Genomic DNA, 20,060 nt, shown 5'->3' with positions numbered 1-20,060 from the left:
TGGACTATATATCCCTGGAGACATTATTCAATTTGTTTTTATCCCTTGGTGAAAAGCGACAATCCAGGACATTCATGTTTTGAAACTTCCACAATAGAATTATGTCGAAGTGTAAAGATGAAGCAGCTGCATAGGGAAACAGAAATATTAGTCCTCTGTTGAAAATCCCTGAAATATGGAGTCAATTAACCATTGTGTGCATTTGTCAGCGAGGAGAAGAGTTTGCAGTCATTACACTATATCTGCTGGCTTGGTTTTTATGAGAGCTTTAAAAAACAGGGATAGTGGAGTCAGAGCGAACAGACTGAGAAACGGGAATGTGCCGGGCGGGGGGGAAAGAAACATTCTGGGGGTTGGTAAATTATAGACCCGATATTTACCCGAGCCAAATAAAGGGAACTCAAAGAACGAACACTGCCGCCTCTATGACTAATGAAGATACATTTAAAACAATGGTAGTGCATTATGTTTCTTCATGTAACCTTAATACACACACAATAAGAATGTTTTATTATTCTTAACGAAAGTTTTAATGGCTATGTAAGGGCGCCCAGGGGGATTAATTGATACTTCAAATGTGTATGTGTCCTATAGAAAGAGGCTATTGAAAAGACTGTAATTGTGGTAAAATTAGGCATCAACTTTATCTTAAATAGTTTATCGTACATAAGGTTATTTGAGTTGTGTGTGTAAATGGATCTGTTGCACTTCTTTACCTTTGCCATCCCCACACTCCCTCTCTGTTTGCTCTGATTGCTTTGCCATGTTGTTGTGGCCTTGATTCTTCTTTTTTTTTTTTTTAAGGCACACAGTTAGAGTCAGGATGCTGTCTTCTTCAAACATGTCCCCCAATGTCTCTTTGATCAGATTTATTCGAGAGCTGCGCTACACATCTTTAATTTGCTTTCTGCTTGCAGCTTTGATCAGAAGGAGCATTACACACTGTGTTTGGTCATGGAGCAACACAAAGAAAAGTCCTTTGTCTTTAGTTTATTTTGAAGTTATGGTCTTTTCTATAGTTTATGTAATCAAAGTAAATTAGGCTTTGATTGTACAGAAGACTGCAAAAGTAAAATTACTTGTTGGTGGGGTATGCTTATTTGAATTGGGTGATACAACTGATCTATGAAGCTGCCACGTAGTTCAGTTTAGCACAACGACTTGAAACAGGGTCCCCCTTAGCTGGATCTGTACAAAAAATACACTTACCAGAAACTCTAAAGATCGCCAAAAACCAATCTATAATATAATATAAGTTTTGTTCCTTTTCTTGACTTTTTTCCTATCCTTCAGTCGTTGTGCTAAACTAAGCTTGTCTGCCCTGTTGGTGAGTTAGAACAATATTATTTCCCGAATTAAAAACTATTCCTTAGAAAGGTTTTAGAGATTACGTCTACTTGTTACTATTCTTTATAGTTTCAAAAGGTAAGAATGGTCTTACTCCATCCGTTGCAGTGACGGTCAGGTCAAACTTTTCCAGTCCCTCATCACGATCCAGAGCTGTGCTGGTGCAAATCTGGCCGGTCTCCTTGTTGATGGTAAAGTGGGTTGGTGTTGCACTTCCAGAGCCAGAACCCAGGACGTAAGATATCGCGCCAAAGGAACCACGGTCCTCATCTGTGGCCGACACCTGAGGGAAAAGACACGCAAGGTTAAGACATGGACGGTCTACCGGTGCCAAACTGCCCGTGAAACATAAAGATTTCAGAACGCATCGCATCAACACACACAGCAGGTTCTGAAATATGCGTGAAAGGACCATACATGCGTCATACTTATTATATACGAGCTAAGGGCCTTTCTGTTATCACAATAATGTCCAATAATGCAGCAACTTCACAGGCTCCCATACATCTGCAGTTGTCAAAATATCACACACCATAGCACTACTTGTTATGATTTCCAGAGCACTATAAAAACCAAGCATCTGTGAGAGTGATTCACCTTTATAAATCACCAATATGATGAATGTGGAAAACGGACAGTTGGTGTGGTTACCATGGATACAGATAAAGGGAACTGACAGCGATGAAGAGAGTTTTACAGAGGTTGTGAATTTAGTTCAGGGGTCAAAAGAGGCCCTAAAAAAGGCATTTAAATAAGATACAGACTGCCACTTAAATGCACACCTCAAACATAAATTCTTTCTCCATTCTATCTCCTACAAAAGGGCTTTAACATGTTAACACCAGACATGTAACAGACACAGGTCTTGACATAACCTTTGACTTTTTTGTCTCATTTACTCAAAATCCCTCTTTCTACTGCACACACTTGTAAACTCTAACCAGATCTAATAAAACATAGAAAAATCCCATAATACAACAAAGATTTCCTTGCAAAACACAAAAAGGAAATGCCCTCTGTGCTCCATGGGGTCCTGCCTCTGACTGAAGTTTTACACAGGTCCATAACATTGTTTGGTGGCGTTTATGGCGCTTGTTAAAGAAGCATTCTCCCTCTGATCTAGAAGTCTTGAAGGCGAGCCAAGATCCAGGAGGCCTCATGACATCACTTCCTCTCTGTTATTGACATCTCTAATACAGCAACAGTAAGATATGTTTAGTGATGTCTCAGAAACCTTTAGTTTCAAATTGTTTAAGGGGCAAAGACAGGTTAGTTATCTGAAGGAAAAGGATAACATACTTGGTCTAGAAAATGATGAAAATGATATAAGAATAGAAAAATTGAATATTAAAAGATTATTACAATTAAAAAGAAAGGCAAAAATAAAGACAAAAAAGTATCTTGTATCTTATGAATAAACGTTATATTTCATGAATTAGTGAGTATAAGAAAACTAGTCTTAATATGAGGAGAATAAGTTGAGAAAAATATTTGTGTTCTTATATATCGATATTCTCAACCACCATTTTGTTTTCTATTCCAATACTGACCCGAATATAGTGTTATTATATATTGAAACAGTTTAAAGTACATATAAGTCTACTTGTCGTTCAATAATGTTTTCCAACCGAATCTAATTTACAAAAAAGGGCTAAATTGGAAAAAGACAGACGTAAAGAAGTCAGATCTCTTTTGCCTATGCTTTTTCTTATATGATTTTATCAAACGTCTGTATCCTATGTGTGAACTTGCCCTGGGCCTGAACCCCACCGAACACAGGACCACCGCAGCAGACATCCGGCAATGACCTTTCTTCCGCCCCCCCCCAACACATGTCTTCACCATTACACCTACCTACTACTGGCTATAGACAGATGGCAGAAACACAACCACCTTGACTCATGCTGTTGATCCTATAGGATATTAAAAGATGGGAATATTAGAAAAGCTCCTCTAGAGTTTTAGGTCTTAGTGTTACCGCGGCTAGACGTGTTTTGTTTCCGAGGGGTCATACTGTACCTCTGCCTTTGGTCAGTGTTTACAGCTGGGGATTTTAGATCATTGCTGGGACTTCCTTCAGAGTACAGTGTTGAGACTAATACAATCTTTTGGGATCTATGCACATGTCTGGGTGTTCGTCATATCTTTCTGACGGTCTGTGATGGATTAGCCACCTGCAGTGATGAGAACTGGACAATCGTGTACATGGTCACACACACATACACATGCTTGCATACTGTGTGATGACCCCATCTTTTCACTTAATCTAATTAAAGAGGCTTTAAGCCCCATGACCGCCCACCTGGTCGTAGAGTGACTTCATCGACACCTCTTCCCCACAAAGTCGGTTGTAGATCACAAACAAAGACTAAGTTATTGGTGTTCTAACTTGGAGCAAAGGAGACATGACTGTAATTTATAGGTTTTATATGAAAATAAATGGGTTGGGTACATTTTTATATAGATGCTTGGACTGGTAAACGCATATAGGCTGCGAACAAGAAGGAGAGCAGGACATTGATTCTCCACACACTCTAAAATGTTGAAACCCAAACAAAGGTTGCACATTTTAATGGAAACCTTGGGAGCTATAAAATAAAAATATATAAGGATTTGGGGTTTTCTGCTCCAACATACAACTAGAGGTTTCATACTCTGTGACTGTTGAAGTAGAAAAAAGAACAACGAACGCAGAGGGACAGAAAAAGACACAGAGAAATCCCCCAAGGCTGGAATACATGACTGTTTTTGTCACAGCACAACATTTTGAAAATGTATGGCAGGAGAAAGTCCTGTCAGCCCTCTTTGAAAAAAGAGGAGCTTGTAAGAAGTCTGTCATCGGTACATTTCCCTCCTGTCAATCCATCTGACATGACATGCCGATCCATTACTAAAAAACTCCTTTCCCAAGGTTTAGTATCCTGCATTTACAGCACTTATCTCAAATAAAAAAGTAGTCGAGTGTTGAGCCAATAAGATTATCTAGTAAACACACACTGCAACATGTCTTCTTAAATCAAGCGATCTGGTGAGCCAGACGACGGTGTTTGCCAAGGGGGAACTACTCCCACGCCAGAGCCTGCTTTCAGAGGCATGAGCAGCCAGCCAGTCTCCACTCTGTACACCTATTCCTCATCGTGCTCTCCGGAGGTTTCCTGCTGTGATAAACACACAACTTCATCGCAATACATACAGACAGCAGCTCATGCCTTTCAACATCTAAATCTCCCCTGCCCTTAAGTATACAACATGCTTACTTGTCTGCTTGATATTTGTGGGATCTTCTGCATTTACACAGATTTTTGGATGCAAACGTCAATGGCAGGGTGGTCTAGTCGTTAAAAAGGCCCGGTTTAAACTGCAAGGTCAAAAGTTTGGTCCCATTGTTTTTGTAATGCCCTGGAGCATGCCACTGAACCTCTAAAGTTATTTCTGGCTGTGTTTTATTTTGGATGATCCAGGATTTACTTATATGTAGTCAAGAAAAAAATAACATTCACATCCTATGGTGGTCATTATTATATTAAAGGGTCATGATGGTGGTTTTGCAAGTTGACTTTCATACATTATTGGCCTTAACTGAAACTGATGGTTGCCTGGAAGGTGGTGAATGCCTGGAGTGTGGTTTCACTTTGGAAAATGGTCTACAGTAATGCTAAGTATACACAATTTGAAGTTAATGGGCTTAGACGTGCAATACTGCGAATGTGGTTCTTTTCTGTGGAGGCTCTGATATCACACCTGATGTTAACAAATGTTATAAATATCCTATGACAGGAACATGGCTCGAACATGTCTCTTAACAATAGCTGACCTACGACAAAATGATAATTTAAAGTTTAAAATCACTTCTAACATGCATTATATGACGCACCAGATGTGGAGTTCACTTTGAGGTATTGGCCGTTCAAAACATTTATCAATGGAAAAATCATGGAAACTCAAACCATTTCAAGAAAATACTTCTGTTAAGCATCTGCCAACCATCTGAACTTGTAATACATGAAACATAAATTCAACCAGTGTGCTTTCAGCTTAAGATTGTTCAGCTGTACTTTGATTTACCTATCGTGTAGTTCATTGAGCGACCACTCTGTTAAAAGCCAAACTGTAGCTCCGCACAAGTCATCCGCTATGTGAAAAACAGTCAGGAAGAGCGTGCCGAGTATCGGATTCTGCCAGGACTCCTGACTGAAGGTTTTTGTCCTAAGAGAGCCATTCATCTCCAGCTGGGACCCGAGATAGAGGAGCAATCACTCACTGGAGCATTAGCAAAGATCCCTTCCTCATCATTCATTTGCCCCAGTCGTCTTTACAAGCATTCTTTCTTTCCCTTTCTTTGTCTCTCTACCGTTCCACTTAGCCTTCGTATAGTCTCCGCTCCACAGTCACAATCATTCTCTTTCTGCAGAAACACGGACAGGCTTCTATACGAGAGAACACTCAAATCTGAGATACACATCTAAACCTCTTAAGGCTCATACACATCCCCCAAAGTCAGTGTCAGTCACTCGAAGTATTTCATCCTGAAGAGAAGTGGTTTTCTGTCTGAGATGTGGTGCAGATTAGCAGGTAGCGTCTAATGGCATATTTCCTTATACAACAGTTGGCATGATATATTACAAAAAAGTTATGATTTTCCAACTAATGTCCACGAATCTTAAGGAACAATGCTACTTGTTTAGGTCTGGGAAAAACTACAATTAATATAAAATAACTACATACGTTGCATTACTTACATACAGTTATGTTACAAATAAGTCAACATTGATTTCTAGTTTTAGAAGAGACAAGAAAAGCAGCCTCTATGGGTAAAAGTCAGTTATTTTCGGAAAACAATATACCCCTGGTTTCCTCTAAAATCAGCCTGAAACCAGTAGGCATCCGACCCAAACCTTCTAAACTGTAACGTCCACATCTTATCAAACCTCAGTGAATGACAGACTGAATTGTTCCAGGTGTTATTTGGCCTTTACTTCTACACTGGATTTTTTTTTTTTCCTCCTTCACATCCTGGCCTTCATTAAACTCATGACTTTATCCATTTTGCTCTGTTGCACCTCCTCTCTCCCTTCCTCTCCTCCATTATCAGCTTCTCCAGATGTGGGCGCTGGTCCAGGTGGATCCTGCTGTTCTCCGCAGTTTGTCTCTGTAAAACATCAGTTAATGTCGGAGGGAGTCTGCGCGCGGCTCCTTGGACGCAGCTGTGGCTCTGGACGTTTATAGCTTCTCATGATAGAGAGGGGGAGAGTGAGAAGGCTTCTATAGGCTTTAATAGTAAAACCTGTAAAACACAGACAGTCGTCCCAATCTAAACTACTCTTCCACTGACTGGTGCCAGGCCCGCATGTTTATGAAGCAATCATCATCCAAGAGGTCCAATAGGCCAAGACGAAGCCTTTTATTAATACAAATGTTTTTCCATGAAGCAGAATCAAAGGATAATTCAATTTTATTGCAACTTGTGTCTTACTTATTAGTATTGGCAATCATTTATATCGTTTATGCAGCTACGGGCCCTCCTACTATAAATAATATACTCTGGCTTCAGATATTTTCCATTTAAATAATAATGTTAATTGTTTAAGTTGTTTGCCATTTGTCTTAATTTTATGTTTCAAGTTTGGTTCCTAGTAGGGGTGTGACGGTTCACAAACATTTCGGTTCGGTACGTACCTCGGTTTTTAGGTCACGGTTCGGTTCGGTACGTTTTTGGTACAGCTGAAAAAATTATCACAAAACATAAAATATATATATATATTTTTTAAATTATTATTAAACTGTGAATAATGTATTCACTCAAAGAAATACAAAATATAATAAAATAAACATTAAGGTGCAGCATTTCGATTTACTTTACTGTACTAGTACTCACAAAACATAAACTATTAGTTTTGGGTTTTTAATTATTATTAAACTCAACTTCCTAGCTGTTCGTTTACCATGACTGCTCATTTTTCCTACCTATCTGAATTAATATTAGGGGATGTCACTGCATTACCAGATCTTGGAAGTTAACTTGATTGACAATATGTTTTATTACTGATGAGAAATGGCAGAAACTATGAAAATTAGTCCCAAATTGTTTTTTCTAATAAACTTGAATAATCCTTTAAAGCAGCAGCAATGACCATACAAGAGCATGATAGACTGGAATGCATCATTGTTAGATAATTGCACACAAGCTGAAGTTATTAACAACAAACTGTAATAGGAGTCTGAGTTTGAAGGCAATAATGTGTGTGAGAGACATAAAGCATTCATTTAAACTTCTTACTCTTTTTGCTGACACATTCCTTTGCTCTCCAGTGAGCTGCATTCCTTATATTAGACATTCTTAAGTCTTCAAATCAATTTCTGCCTTTCTGTGGCCAATGAGTTGAGACTCTACGGGTACAATTAAGATATATGGCAGGGAAGAAAAGAAGGGAGGGGAAGGTCGGAGAGAGGGGGAAATAGTTTGGCAAAGGAACAAAAGGCAAGGCTAATGATAACATAAGACCTTGAAATGGGAACGAGGAGGACCGGGGCTTCATCTCCCTTCTCATTCAATCTCCATTCCTCCCTTGACCTCCCCTTTCTCTTCTAGCTTCTCCCCTCTTTTCTGTCCTCTCCCTCGCTCGTTCTTTCACCACCCTATTACGGCAAGTGCTTGTTGTCCTTCATGTGGGGTTCACGGCTGGAAATGATTAGGAACATCAAACCACCGAAGGGTAGAGAAAGGGGAGGGAGGCGAAAAAGAAAGGGCGAGAGAGAATTACTTCTATATTTGGAAAAAGGAATGCTAATAATATTAATGAACATGATGACCGCTAAAAAGTCTCTCTCTAAAAACACTTTCTCTTTCTGTCTCCATACATTTCTCACGCGCACACAGAGAGCAGGACACATTTGATGTTCAACACTCAAAGTCGTAAACAGTAAACTATACCATAGACTTACAGCTTCAGCCAATGGAGTCAACCACGCAGACATGTGGTGTGTGTTAGGATGTTGTTTTGATGTTAAAGGACACAGGAGCTGTTGTTCAGCAATATATAAACAAGTCGAGTCATCTCACATTCATGTTTGAAGATTGTTTCTCATCCCTGTATCTATATGGTTCTAGTATTATAGTCGACTTATACGATTGACCACACAGGCAAAACCTATTGGATAATCATGTTTAACTGGAAAAGGGAATTATCAGAGATGCAAACCATTCTTATCTAGACAATCCTAAGCCCTGCAACCCATTGATTTGACCAAGGTTGTCTTTATAACATCTATAGATCAACAACAAGCAGTCATTCCTTTTTTGAAAACAGGTAGATGAATAAAGGAAAGGGACTCGATGGTGAATGGAGGTTTAAAGTGACGTCTGAGGGAGATAAAAAGCTAGTTACAGGGCTGGACAGAGGGCTAGAGGGAACACAATGAGGGATGACATCACCTTACTGGACTCTGGAGGAGTGATAAGAGACGCAGGGGGATTTAGATGGTAGCGATCATATCTTGTGCAAAGCCCTGCAATGTGGCAACCCTTAACCTGAGTGTAACACTGTGTGTGTGCTGTCCACTATGTGTGTGTGTGTGTGTGTGTCCGGGCACCCACCCTTTATAGATTGTTTTCAAAGTAAATCCCCTGGGCTCTGAGTGACAGCTGGCCTTATCAGCGCAGAAATCAACCCTATTTTTTACTTACTGTTAATATTTATAGCTGTTTAAACCCTGTCGCTGTCTGTGTCCATGGGATCAGCAAAACTCACTCTGGTTGGTGCAGCAGCTGCCAGCATCAGACGTGGCTATGTGTGAAATACCATACATTTTATTGTCGCTACCCGCTAACAGAGAAGCTAATGAGGAGCTTGAGGTCAGATGTCGAAGTCGATGGGTAAATGTGCCTGCTGCCCACCCATGGAGAGAAATATAAAAATGGTAACTGCATATTCATGGTTGTGGTCATTAAATGGTCTGCACGCGATCGAGGCAATATCGCTCGCAATTATTAAGACTCTTGTTTTCATGAAGCATAATTAGGTAAGTCAACATTGCGCCGTTGTAACTGAACCTGCATCAGCAATCAAATTCAGACATCTGTGCTTAATGAGGCTCAACCATGTTCAATGTTTGACGATCAGCACAACCGTTCTGTTTTGTGTATTCAGAAATATCAAAATGTGGCAGAAGTGAAGCAAAAGCTGCTCAAACAGAGACAACACAAACGTTTTCACAGTGAGGTCTGTGATATAAAGTGAGCGATGATTATCACTTATTGTCTTCCAGTTGCAATTTATCTCCAGAGGTGAAGAGAAAACAGTAATTAAGGAGTGAGAGAAAGCACACAGGCTGACTCGCCTTGGAACTCAGACAGCTGTGTGACACTGTCTGAGCTATTGGGCGTTTTGGATGAATGAGAGCAGTGATGATTGACAGCCCACCGTTGCCTCTGGGACACCGCTCGGGGTCATTTTGAATCCTCTAACTAGCTAAAATAGCAGTATGTGTTTAGGAAGATGCATCTGTGTTTCTGCTGCAGCATTTCTTCCAGAATGGGAGCAGCTATGTGTTATATATAAATGTCGGGCATTTCAGTGGTTTAACTTTAGCCAATAAAAACATGACAAAGAGACTGAGAGTGTGGAATCTGTTCCTACACTGGGACACCACAGGATCTTATTTACGCTTTGACAAGTGTGTGGGACTCTCAGACCACTTAAGAATATATCATTGGGAGCAGGCGCTTGGAATTTGGGGCTGAGCGTCCCGTTGATGATTGTTGTTACCAATTTGTGTTTCTTCAAAAGATGTCAAGGGAATAGGATAAAAGACTAGAAGATGGTATCTTGTGAAGCACATGATCCATCTGTCGGCCATTATTCAGTTTGTGGGCTTTGTAAATGTTGTGTTATGACACCCAATTTAAGTGTGTGTGTGTGTGTGTGTGTGTGTGTGTGTGTGTGTGTGTGTGTGTGTGTGTGTGTGTGTGTGTGTGTGTGTGTGTGTGTGTGTGTGTGTGTGTGTGTGTGTGTGTGGAACAAGGGTTTGGATAGTGGACCTTCAGCAGAATACAGTTAATCAATAGAATTCATGTGTGTGTGTGTGTGTGTGTGTGTGTGTGCGTGCGTGCGTGCGTGCGTGCGTGCGTGCGTGCGTGCGTGCGTGCGTGCGTGCGTGTGTGTTTCGTGGGCAGTCACGGTGAGCAGTTATGGGTATTGATTAGTCCATCTGTCAGAGCAAAAAACTCACAAAAAAGGAAATCAATAGGTGTGATTTTAACAATCTATCATGACACAGCTGCTGAAGTCAATGTCATAAATCATGTCACAAGTATGTTTCTGTCATCGGCAAATATTATAAAAATAAAAACAAAATCTCACAAAATCTTTGAACTAGTAGCATAGCAGGGGTTTTATGTTATCTTCCTGTTTACATTTAGTTGGTGAGCATTTTCTGATAAAGCTGATATTTTACAGTCTCAAATAAACACGATTACCCACTTTGCAAACAGATGATTAAAGAAAGTGTTTTAATCTGTGGCCAACAGCAAAACTCCTTCCTGCTCAACAACCAGGTGAACGTTGATTAGCAAATAGAGATACCCATAAGACCTTCTAAACACGCTGTACAAAGGTCCATGCTTATCCCTGTTGATTGCACGGCTGCGCTCCACTAAAACAAAATCATGTCTCTAAGCCTTTGCAACCCTCCGCCCATTTAGGCATGCTTCCTGGATGTGATCCCTGAGGGCATGGGACAGTTTCATCATAGTCCCGTCAGTCACCATGTCAACAGTGATCTGTAACACTAGGACAATGGGGGTAAGTTAATTAACACCACAATCCAGCCTCGCTGTGTATTTGTGGAGTTACGAGTATAGCTACATTTTTCAAAAAGCCAACAATTATGCATTTCCATCTGTATACTAATTTGGGCTGGGGAACAACACAAAGTGAGGTTTAGCTTACGTATTTGAAAATTGTTTTTCTATGTCAAAACGTTTTTTTTCTTTAATGTGCTATTTTGAAAATGTAATTTGCTGGTATAACCTCAAGAAACTTGGGGATTTTTGGATCTATCAATTGACTGTAGCTACTAGGCATTTTTCTTCTGAGGTTCAGACTTGTTTGAGCAGAGAACCTAAACACAACTCACTAAAAAGCCACAAATGTCTTTCTACCTCTCCCCACTCTCCACCAAAAACTCAAAACATGGCAGGAAAAAATGGCTAAGCTCATACAAACACAGAGGTAAACTCCCAAAATTATTTGTCACCACCGCAACGACTCCTTCTACTCTACGCCTACGGCACTCCATGGTTAGGGCATTGTCATACGTTGCCAGATGGAAGCCTTTAACTCAAAGACTTATTACATTATTTATCTATTACTTTCACTGCCTAAGGGCTCAGAATATAATACATCTAGTTGAGTTAAAGGATTCTACACTGACATGTTTCCAATTCAAACTAAATCATAGCTTTATTAAGTGAATCTGATTGAAACCAAGTCCCCCTCTGTGGAGCAGCGGGCTTCTTTTCAAGATGCATACAAGCTTCCACGCTATTTGACTTTCTCCATATAAACATTTACGTTTCAGAGTCATGTTATTGCTCTATCTGTAAACCAACACGCAGCTATGTGGGAGGTTCACACTAATAAGGTAGAGTGTGTTTATCATTATGAGTTAGCTAGGCTTTATTGGGGACAGACTAAACCACCTTTCTGTCTTTCAGATATGATACAAAGAGACAAAACTCATCTGTCAAGGTTAGGTACAAGGAAACCAACTGCAAGTCTGTGCCCATGAGTGTGACATCTGTATGATCAAATCAATGTGGTTCTAAAGGGTCAAAGGTGAACCGAACTTACAGCTGTGCCTTTCTTTTCTTGACCCCTAGAGTGTGTGTGTTTTTGTGTGTGTGTAGCATGTCACAATGAATAGTGCACGAATGTGTGACTGAAACAAATTGGAGAAAGCAACACCCTGTTACTTTGTACAAAAAGGAAAAGTGTGGCAGCCTGGAGTACAATGAGTCAAATCCTGCATGATGTGGCACACTTCAGCAGGGTGAAGTTTTGGAGAAAGGCACACCAGCACACAGAACACACTTATGTAGCTCTGTCTTCTCTCATCTTGGTGTATTTCTGATTTTCACACCTAAATAACTTGACTATTTATATTGTTTTTCCATGTCTCTCCCTCTTTCCCTTGTTGTGCCTGAGGTCAGGCAGTTAGTGACCCCCGCCTCAGTGAAGTGACAATAGTAAAGGATAGCAGGAGCACCCCCTCTAAGCTTTGAGCTGACATCTGGAGTTGGGTTTCTCTGGTAGTTGTTGACTGCAGAGAGCAGAGAGCTCCAAATCAATCAAAGGTCTATGATTTATACTGAATTGGCATAATTCAAACATTAAAATAAAACATAAAAGATTGTATCAGTGATCCACTTCAGTAAGAATATATAGTGAACATAGCATTATTAAAGTAACTTAAACAAGGGTGAAAGATAAACCCTTAGCCTGTATGTGATAATACAATCCATTTCCATGTGACATTATTAGTCAAACTCTTCTTTGCACGATACAAGCATTGTCATTTTTTTAAGGTGTTCTTGCCTGATGCGTTTTATGCCTCAGTATCTTTGCTTATGTGCAGATATTTGTATTCTGAATGAATGCAGACATCTGTTAAGATCTTCCCCAGCTCACAGTAATGTTGTGTAACCAAAACTCATGTGCATGCATGCGTGTCTGATCCTTTCTGTTCAGGCTGTATGTAACTGTACGTGACTCTGAACTTGTGCATTTTCCGCTGTCATGTGCACGACAAGGGTCAAACAACAAGCAGCAAAGCTTAACGGCAGCTAACACTAGACCTTAGACTGACAATGGAGTTAAGTTGATTGTGCAGTTAGGAGTAAAAGGCAGCTATGAATGATAACTGGATTAGCCTCTCATTGACCCAGGCCTGAACCGCAGCCAGAGTCAAAGATGGGTCACCTGCTCAATGGCCGTTGAGAGAAATAAATAGAGGATCCTCTGTCTGCGTTAACACTCCTTACCGTGAGGGTCGAAGGCAGGATGAAACTAAACACAGTTAGCAAATGTAATGTTGAGGAGATTAAACAACTTGGTCCCATGAAAAGGTCACAAACTCTAGCTGCTACACGCTTTAGAGATTCAAAAGGCCACTAGGTACTTTTAAAGCAGATACATGTCATTATCCCACACACGCAAAGACACACTCGTGCAAAGTATGCACTCATACTGAGCCACAAACTGCTGCTACTTGCAGTCAAAGCAATTACATCTTAATGAATTCTATTGATTAACTGTATTCTGCTGAAGGTCCACTATCCAAACCCTTGTTCCACCCACACACACCCACCCACCCACCCACACACACACACACACACACACACACACACACACACACACACACACACACACACACACACACACACACACACACACACACACACACACACACACACACACACACACACACACACACACACACACACACACACACACACACACACACACACACACACACACACACACACACACACACACACACACACACACACACACACACACTTGTTAAATACATTTCCTGACTCTGCATAATAAGGAGAATATGAGGATGTGGCGGGAAACACAGTCCTGATTCTTAAAGCACCTGTTAAATCAAAGTTTCTGTGGGCCAAAAGCCTGATTTTGACAGTGCTTATTTAGCCAGCCAAGTTATTCTCTGGATAAACTGTTCTGTCTGAAGCTACTTTAGTTGCTTTTTTGTTTTTCCTTTATTAGGTCCTCACACTTGTATCTCGTCTCAACAATTTTGCTGCGGGAGAATTGAAGTTAATTGTTCCTTTGGGTCTGCGATTTTCATTGGCTTTTGTTTCTCCGTCCCTTTGATTTCAGCACAAAGAAAAGACAGGCATTTTGGACAGTGATGGCTCGGCAAAACAGCAGGGAATCTAACAGATTAAAGCAAGCACCGTGATAGCTTAAAACCCTAAAACACACTTGGTAAACCAGGTTGTCAGTGATGGAGAACACCCATTAAAGGGACATCGATGAGTGATAGAAGTACAGCACATGTGCACAGTCTGCCTTCACATTATCATCCCATCCTCCACAGCTAGCTCAGCCAACTGGAATTTCCAAGAAAAACAGGTTGTCTAGGCATGATGCAGCCCTGGGGTCAGAAACACAGCCAACTCCTGCCGTGAGCGAATCAGGCAGGATGAAAAAAAGGGGAAAGAGACAGAATGTGAAAAAAAAAAAAAAGAAGGGGGTTAGTGTTGCACACCTACAGACGTGTGGAAAGAAGCCCTAAATCAGCTGCACGTCCGCACTTCATCAGTCAGCTCCCTGGGAAATGACTCCTCAGCACAAAGACCCTCTAAACACAGTACAGCACAGTAGTACCCCCGAATACAAACATGCAGACATGAACTGTGCAGACAAGGCCTGAGCCACAGATTGCTCCATTGTCTCCAATAAAAAACTTTAAAAGCACACCACAGGTATTCAAAGGAATGTTGAATGCTTAGACAGTTGCTTTGTCTGAGTGTTGGGAAACTGGAAATCTTAATTGCTTTAACAGAGGCGAAGAAGCAGAAGATAAGATGGAATGAAGATTCATTTAGGGCTGAATGGTCTCCACATAGAGAGACTTTAGCTTCAAAGAAAGAAATAATGAGACTCCAGTGACTGATTAATTGGGGGACTTTTCTATCCTCATCACTCCATCTTTCATGTTATCTGTGTCTCTGATGCTGTGCTGAATTATTACCACAGCGTCCATGACATCATTTCAGCAAAGAAAACAATTAAAGCTCTAAACTGATTACCTCATGCAGAACGTTTCTGCCAATTTGTCTTCTTAGAACATAGGAAAAACATGTTTCTAGAAATGTTTAGAAAAGATTAGGTCAGATTTACTTTATTGAACCCAAATTGGGAAATGTAATGTCAATTTTACTTGTTAAATGTGAAAATGTGTTTTGAAGAGTACAAATCTAAGAAAAAGGGGAGACCAGTGCTAACACAGATGCTATTTCCACTTTTCCAATGCATGCAGTCCACATCTCAGTGGACAGGTTCAGCTGCACTCTGCTGTGTAAATCACGATGCACCTGTCATTGCCTTTCCAGAGAGCCAAAAAGAAGGAGGTGTAAACAGAAGTCATGACTGTAAGGGATGATAGAAAGATTCCACTAATGGGTTTGATACTGAAAGATGAGGTGAAAAAGTCGGGCACAATATGCGTCGGGGAGGCAGTGCAAATTGTTAGGATAAGAAGTGTGCGTGAGGAAAGGTAGATAGCCAGGGAGGGAGAAAGTGAGCTGAACTAATGTGCTGTTGAGGAGATGTGTATAGGAAGTTACAGCATAGGGGAAGGACAGAAAGTCAAAGAGAATACAGATGAATTAGCAATAAACCAAAAAAAAGTTGATGACGGAATGTGATTTATCGTGTGCACTGTAGAAAATAGGAATTGTATTTGTTTGACTAAGATGTGAGTGGTTCATTTAACATAGTTTTCATTCATAAAAGATCTAAGGACAGGCGATGAAGGTTGAGGGGTTTAGCTGTGAGTTAGAGGTGAGATTATCTAGAAGTCACGGGGTAAACAGACCTCCAGCACAGTAAGCCAAGGGGGTCAAGGTAGGAGGCTCTGACTAAGATGCACTAAGCCACACGGTAATGGGAAATGATGGGGTCCCAGATATCACATGGCTGGTCACACCATGGCTGCCTGGGAGACGGGTGAAAGGGGGCGGTGGACTGGGGTTGGCGCAGATTATTACCCAGATCAAAGCAACGTTTGAGTGGATTTGGATTTCAGAAGTGGGAGGAGAGCAGGGGCAGAGTGTAAGATGAAGGGAGGGCGGAGATCTAAAGATTCAGTAAACAGTGTTTCAAAGAAGTAATTGCGCACCTCCAACACATATTATTAAGTAAAAAAGCTTGGATGGACTACTTTGCCTCTGTAATTAAACCCCTAATATAGCTTTCACCATTTCTTTCAACATGCACCTGCTATGACAGATTTGCATCCCGTAGCCCCCCCTCCTTTTTTACCCCAACCCCCACTTCAATGCACTGCTGCCAAAAACAGCTTCTGTCCATGCTTCCTCTCCATTTGCTTACCCTTTAATGTATTTACTTGACCTCCAAGAGGCATCCACATGATGGTGTTTTTCTCACCCCCAAACCCCCCCCTCGGCTTAGATAGCAGCTTCGTACCTTAGCCAGCAGGCACAGCTCCCCATCACCAGGGTCACATTTAGCTCAGCTCAGCACTTACAAAGGAGAATGAGAGAGGGACAACTGATACAACTGCAACAACAAAAGAGGGATAAGACACAATGGCAGAAAGAGAAAGATAGGGATGGAGGGATGATAATGAGGGAGGGTAAGAAGGAAAACCAAGCTTGGTGTTAGGAGAGGAAGAGGAGGTCCCCCTTGTCTTTAAAATCGTATTGGTTTTCTCTTTCATTACAGATACTGTGTTGACTCTGCACACTGCTTTCCCCCTGTGGATTAACTACACTGCCTTGACACGTGCATACACCCCCAATGAAGTGCTCATTTTGACTGAATACATACAGGAACATGCTGTATATGCCTCTGTTGTGGCATCTCATTCAGCAGCGATTTAGTTTACTTGAATTCATAATTACAAAGAAAAACGTCCATGGACCGACTTGATTCCACACTTGGTAGCAAACCCCCAGCAAGCAAACAATTTCACTCTAGGATAAAAAGATAAATATCCCTCCTGCGTCTCTCCTGAGTGAAGCATGAGAAGCGATTGCACTGAAGGAAAAGAAAGGAAACTTCTTGGATGATGTAGACACAAAATGCCCCTGTATTTCTATCTCAAACACATTGTTCCCCCAGGGGCAAATAAAAACAAGCCAGTTAGCAAGCCACTATAGACGTACAATGGTGCCTTGTATGTTGGGGCCAACTAAAACTTTACCAAGGTTCCTCCATGTTGGCCCATCTCTGCACTGAAAGGGTATTTTCCTTTAAAAGTGTTTCCTTTTTTTAGCCACTCATTTCCCTTAACATTTCCTCATCTCTTCCTTGAGTCTCTGTATTGATCCTTGTCCATTCAATCTCATCTCCTTGGCCTCTCTGTCTGCTCCCATCCAGTCTCCTGACTCAGTTTTTATTGACATGTGTTCCCACTGGTTTAAACTCCTAATGCCACATGTGCAATTCTCCTTGCAGAGAGTTAACATTTAGTTTAACTGCAATGATTTCTTTTCCCTTCCCCCTTTTCTCTTTTATTAAACTCATTCTGGTTTTATGATACCTTCATTTAACTCTTTAACTTTATACTTCGGCATTATAAGTATGTACATTTTACATTTGTTTCCTTTTTCAGTTTTGGTTACAGTTTGCTGTTCATTTCTTCAAAGATGGGGTGTGTCACATTCATTTCTGAAGGTTTTTTGGTACGGTCAACTCTCATTTTGGTTTTGACCAAGGAATAGAACCCAACAAATATTTTCATTTTATTTTAGTTACTTTAGGATGCCTTGTGTTTCCTCTGCTACATCCATTTAGCAATGGTGGTACCTCCCAGCTGGGAAATAACCAAACCACAGCTTCATTGACCTCCCAGGACCCTGAGAAAAAACACTGTTGTCTTTTTGTTAACTTGTGTGTGTATCTTAATCTTAATCCAAGCATTTAAGAGTGTTAGGTTTTTGAACTGCACCCAGCTCTGAGAGTGGAAACGGGATGGTGAGTGGTTTGCAAATGAACCTCAAACCAAAATTGTCTTCAGCTCCTGTTGTTGCAAAAAGAGAAAACACATATGCAGCACGCATACTGTAAACAATGGATTGCAGTGATGAACAGCTGGAAATGATCAGCTTTGTTCAAGATTTTCCACAAAATCCAGCTTTGTTTTTGATATATTCTTCACATAATTGTGGTTCCACACACATTCAGCAGTAGCTAGCCCCAGTATCACAGTTGCTACAACTGTTGTTCCTCAGAGCTAAAGATTGAAAGTGTTGAAACATTTGAGCCTTTTATTTCATTTGAATGGTGACATTGACCTTTTACTTCAATCTATATGACATTAACAAGGTTGTGAAATGTCTTGAATCTACCTTTCTAAAGCACACTACCCCAACACTGGGGCAGCGCATGCCATTACTAATATGAGCGTTTACGAGTGACATCATCTGAAGAACAGCCAACAATCCCTTTCAAAGCAGGAAAAACCCTGTAATAAGCCTTCATTTCGTTCTCACTCCTATCCCTGCCAGGTCTTTTTTATCCCAAGTGTTTTTGATCTTTTGTCTTTTGCTTCCCACTCTCCTCCCTCATTTCTCCATAATCCAGTCAGTGCCAGCCTCCGCTCCCTTTGTTCCCCACTAGGTGTGGCCGATGACAGAAGGCTAGGGGGCAGTACACTCAGCCATTGCTCTAACACTGCTTCGCTGATTTGCGCTTTGATGCTCTTGCTAATCTTCAGCACTCACTGTGGCACATACTGGCACAGAGCTACACAAGCTGTGACTATGCACATGCACACAGGACTGCACACACACAGAACAAAGGAGAAGAATACAAACAGATCCAGGCTTCAGTGTGTACAGATTATAACAATCACAAAGAAATACATAGTTCTAAAATGGCAAACTTACTCACGTCAGAACAATTTAGGGACAAAACAATAAGGCAAAAGCTGATCCTTCCATCAGCATAATGCATATGGGCAACTCATATTAAGGCTTACACCAGCAGATCGCCAGCTGCAATGCGCCTCCCATTAAAGAACTGGCTCCATCAGTTGGTACTGTGTTTCCCCTCGCTCAGTCTTTCGCCAGAAAAGCCAACTGAGCAGTGTCAGGTTCAGAAAACGAAGAATGAAGAAAGGCTGAGTGGAGCTAGAAACACACCCAGGCGAAGTTGATTACTTTGCTTAAAGTTCGTCATCGCCATTGTCTCTGATTGCACACAATTACACAAGACTGGAAGAGTTGATTTTGTCTCCTTTTACACCTCCTGCACTGACAGTAAACAAATGCCAAAGAATGAAACGTACTTAAAGATTTATTTTGCAAGAATATTATCCACCACTCTCACAAATGTATGACTACAAATATTTTAATTAATGGAATAATTGCAATGGTGCTATGACTGCACAGGTTTTTTATGAGTTATGAGGAATTGCATTTTTCTGAAACTTGAACTATGAACACACTATGAGTCACTAATTCGGTGCCAATGGGCGCAAACAGTTTTACCTAATGACATCCTCAATAAAAGTCTCTACGCTCTAATTTAGCCTTTCATAGGACAGGCTGTTGTAGGTTATTTGCCCAAAATCATTGCAACAGCAGGATGTAATTCCTATCAGGTGGATTTTGATTTTAAATTAAAGTTGAGTCATTGTAAAAGTCAAGACAGTTTTAAAGCCCAGCTAACACAAATGTCCTATTCTATAGAATTACACAAACAGCTCTATTCCATCTCCTTTTTGGCGTACTGTATAATCCATATTGGTATCAAGCCCTTCACTTGATGCTGATGAGCCCATACATGGCCAAACCAAATGTTCTAAGATGTTCTACATTTACTTTATGCCAAACTTGATATGATTACATATGATGGAGGCTGAAATCAGCCAGGAAGATTACAAACAATCAGTGAATCATTGCTACATGGCACTATAAGAAGGTTTTCATTAGA

The 20,060-nt window shown here is 40.8% G+C and overlaps 1 protein-coding gene across 1 annotated transcript in view; it reads right to left on the bottom strand.

The window, feature by feature from the left end:
• dchs1b (dachsous cadherin-related 1b) overlaps positions 1–20,060 on the bottom strand; it is an 84,662-nt gene that overhangs the window by 22,885 nt on the left and 41,717 nt on the right. The window contains exon 5 of the mRNA XM_079650656.1: positions 1,442–1,630. Within this exon, the coding sequence (XP_079506782.1) occupies positions 1,442–1,630 (189 nt within the window). The remainder of the gene's footprint in view (positions 1–1,441; positions 1,631–20,060) is intronic.

Source organism: Notothenia rossii (assembly GCF_949606895.1).
Source record: "Notothenia rossii genome assembly, chromosome: 9".
Classification (NCBI taxonomy): domain Eukaryota; kingdom Metazoa; phylum Chordata; class Actinopteri; order Perciformes; family Nototheniidae; genus Notothenia; species Notothenia rossii.
This window is presented reverse-complemented; position numbering and strand designations above follow the sequence as displayed.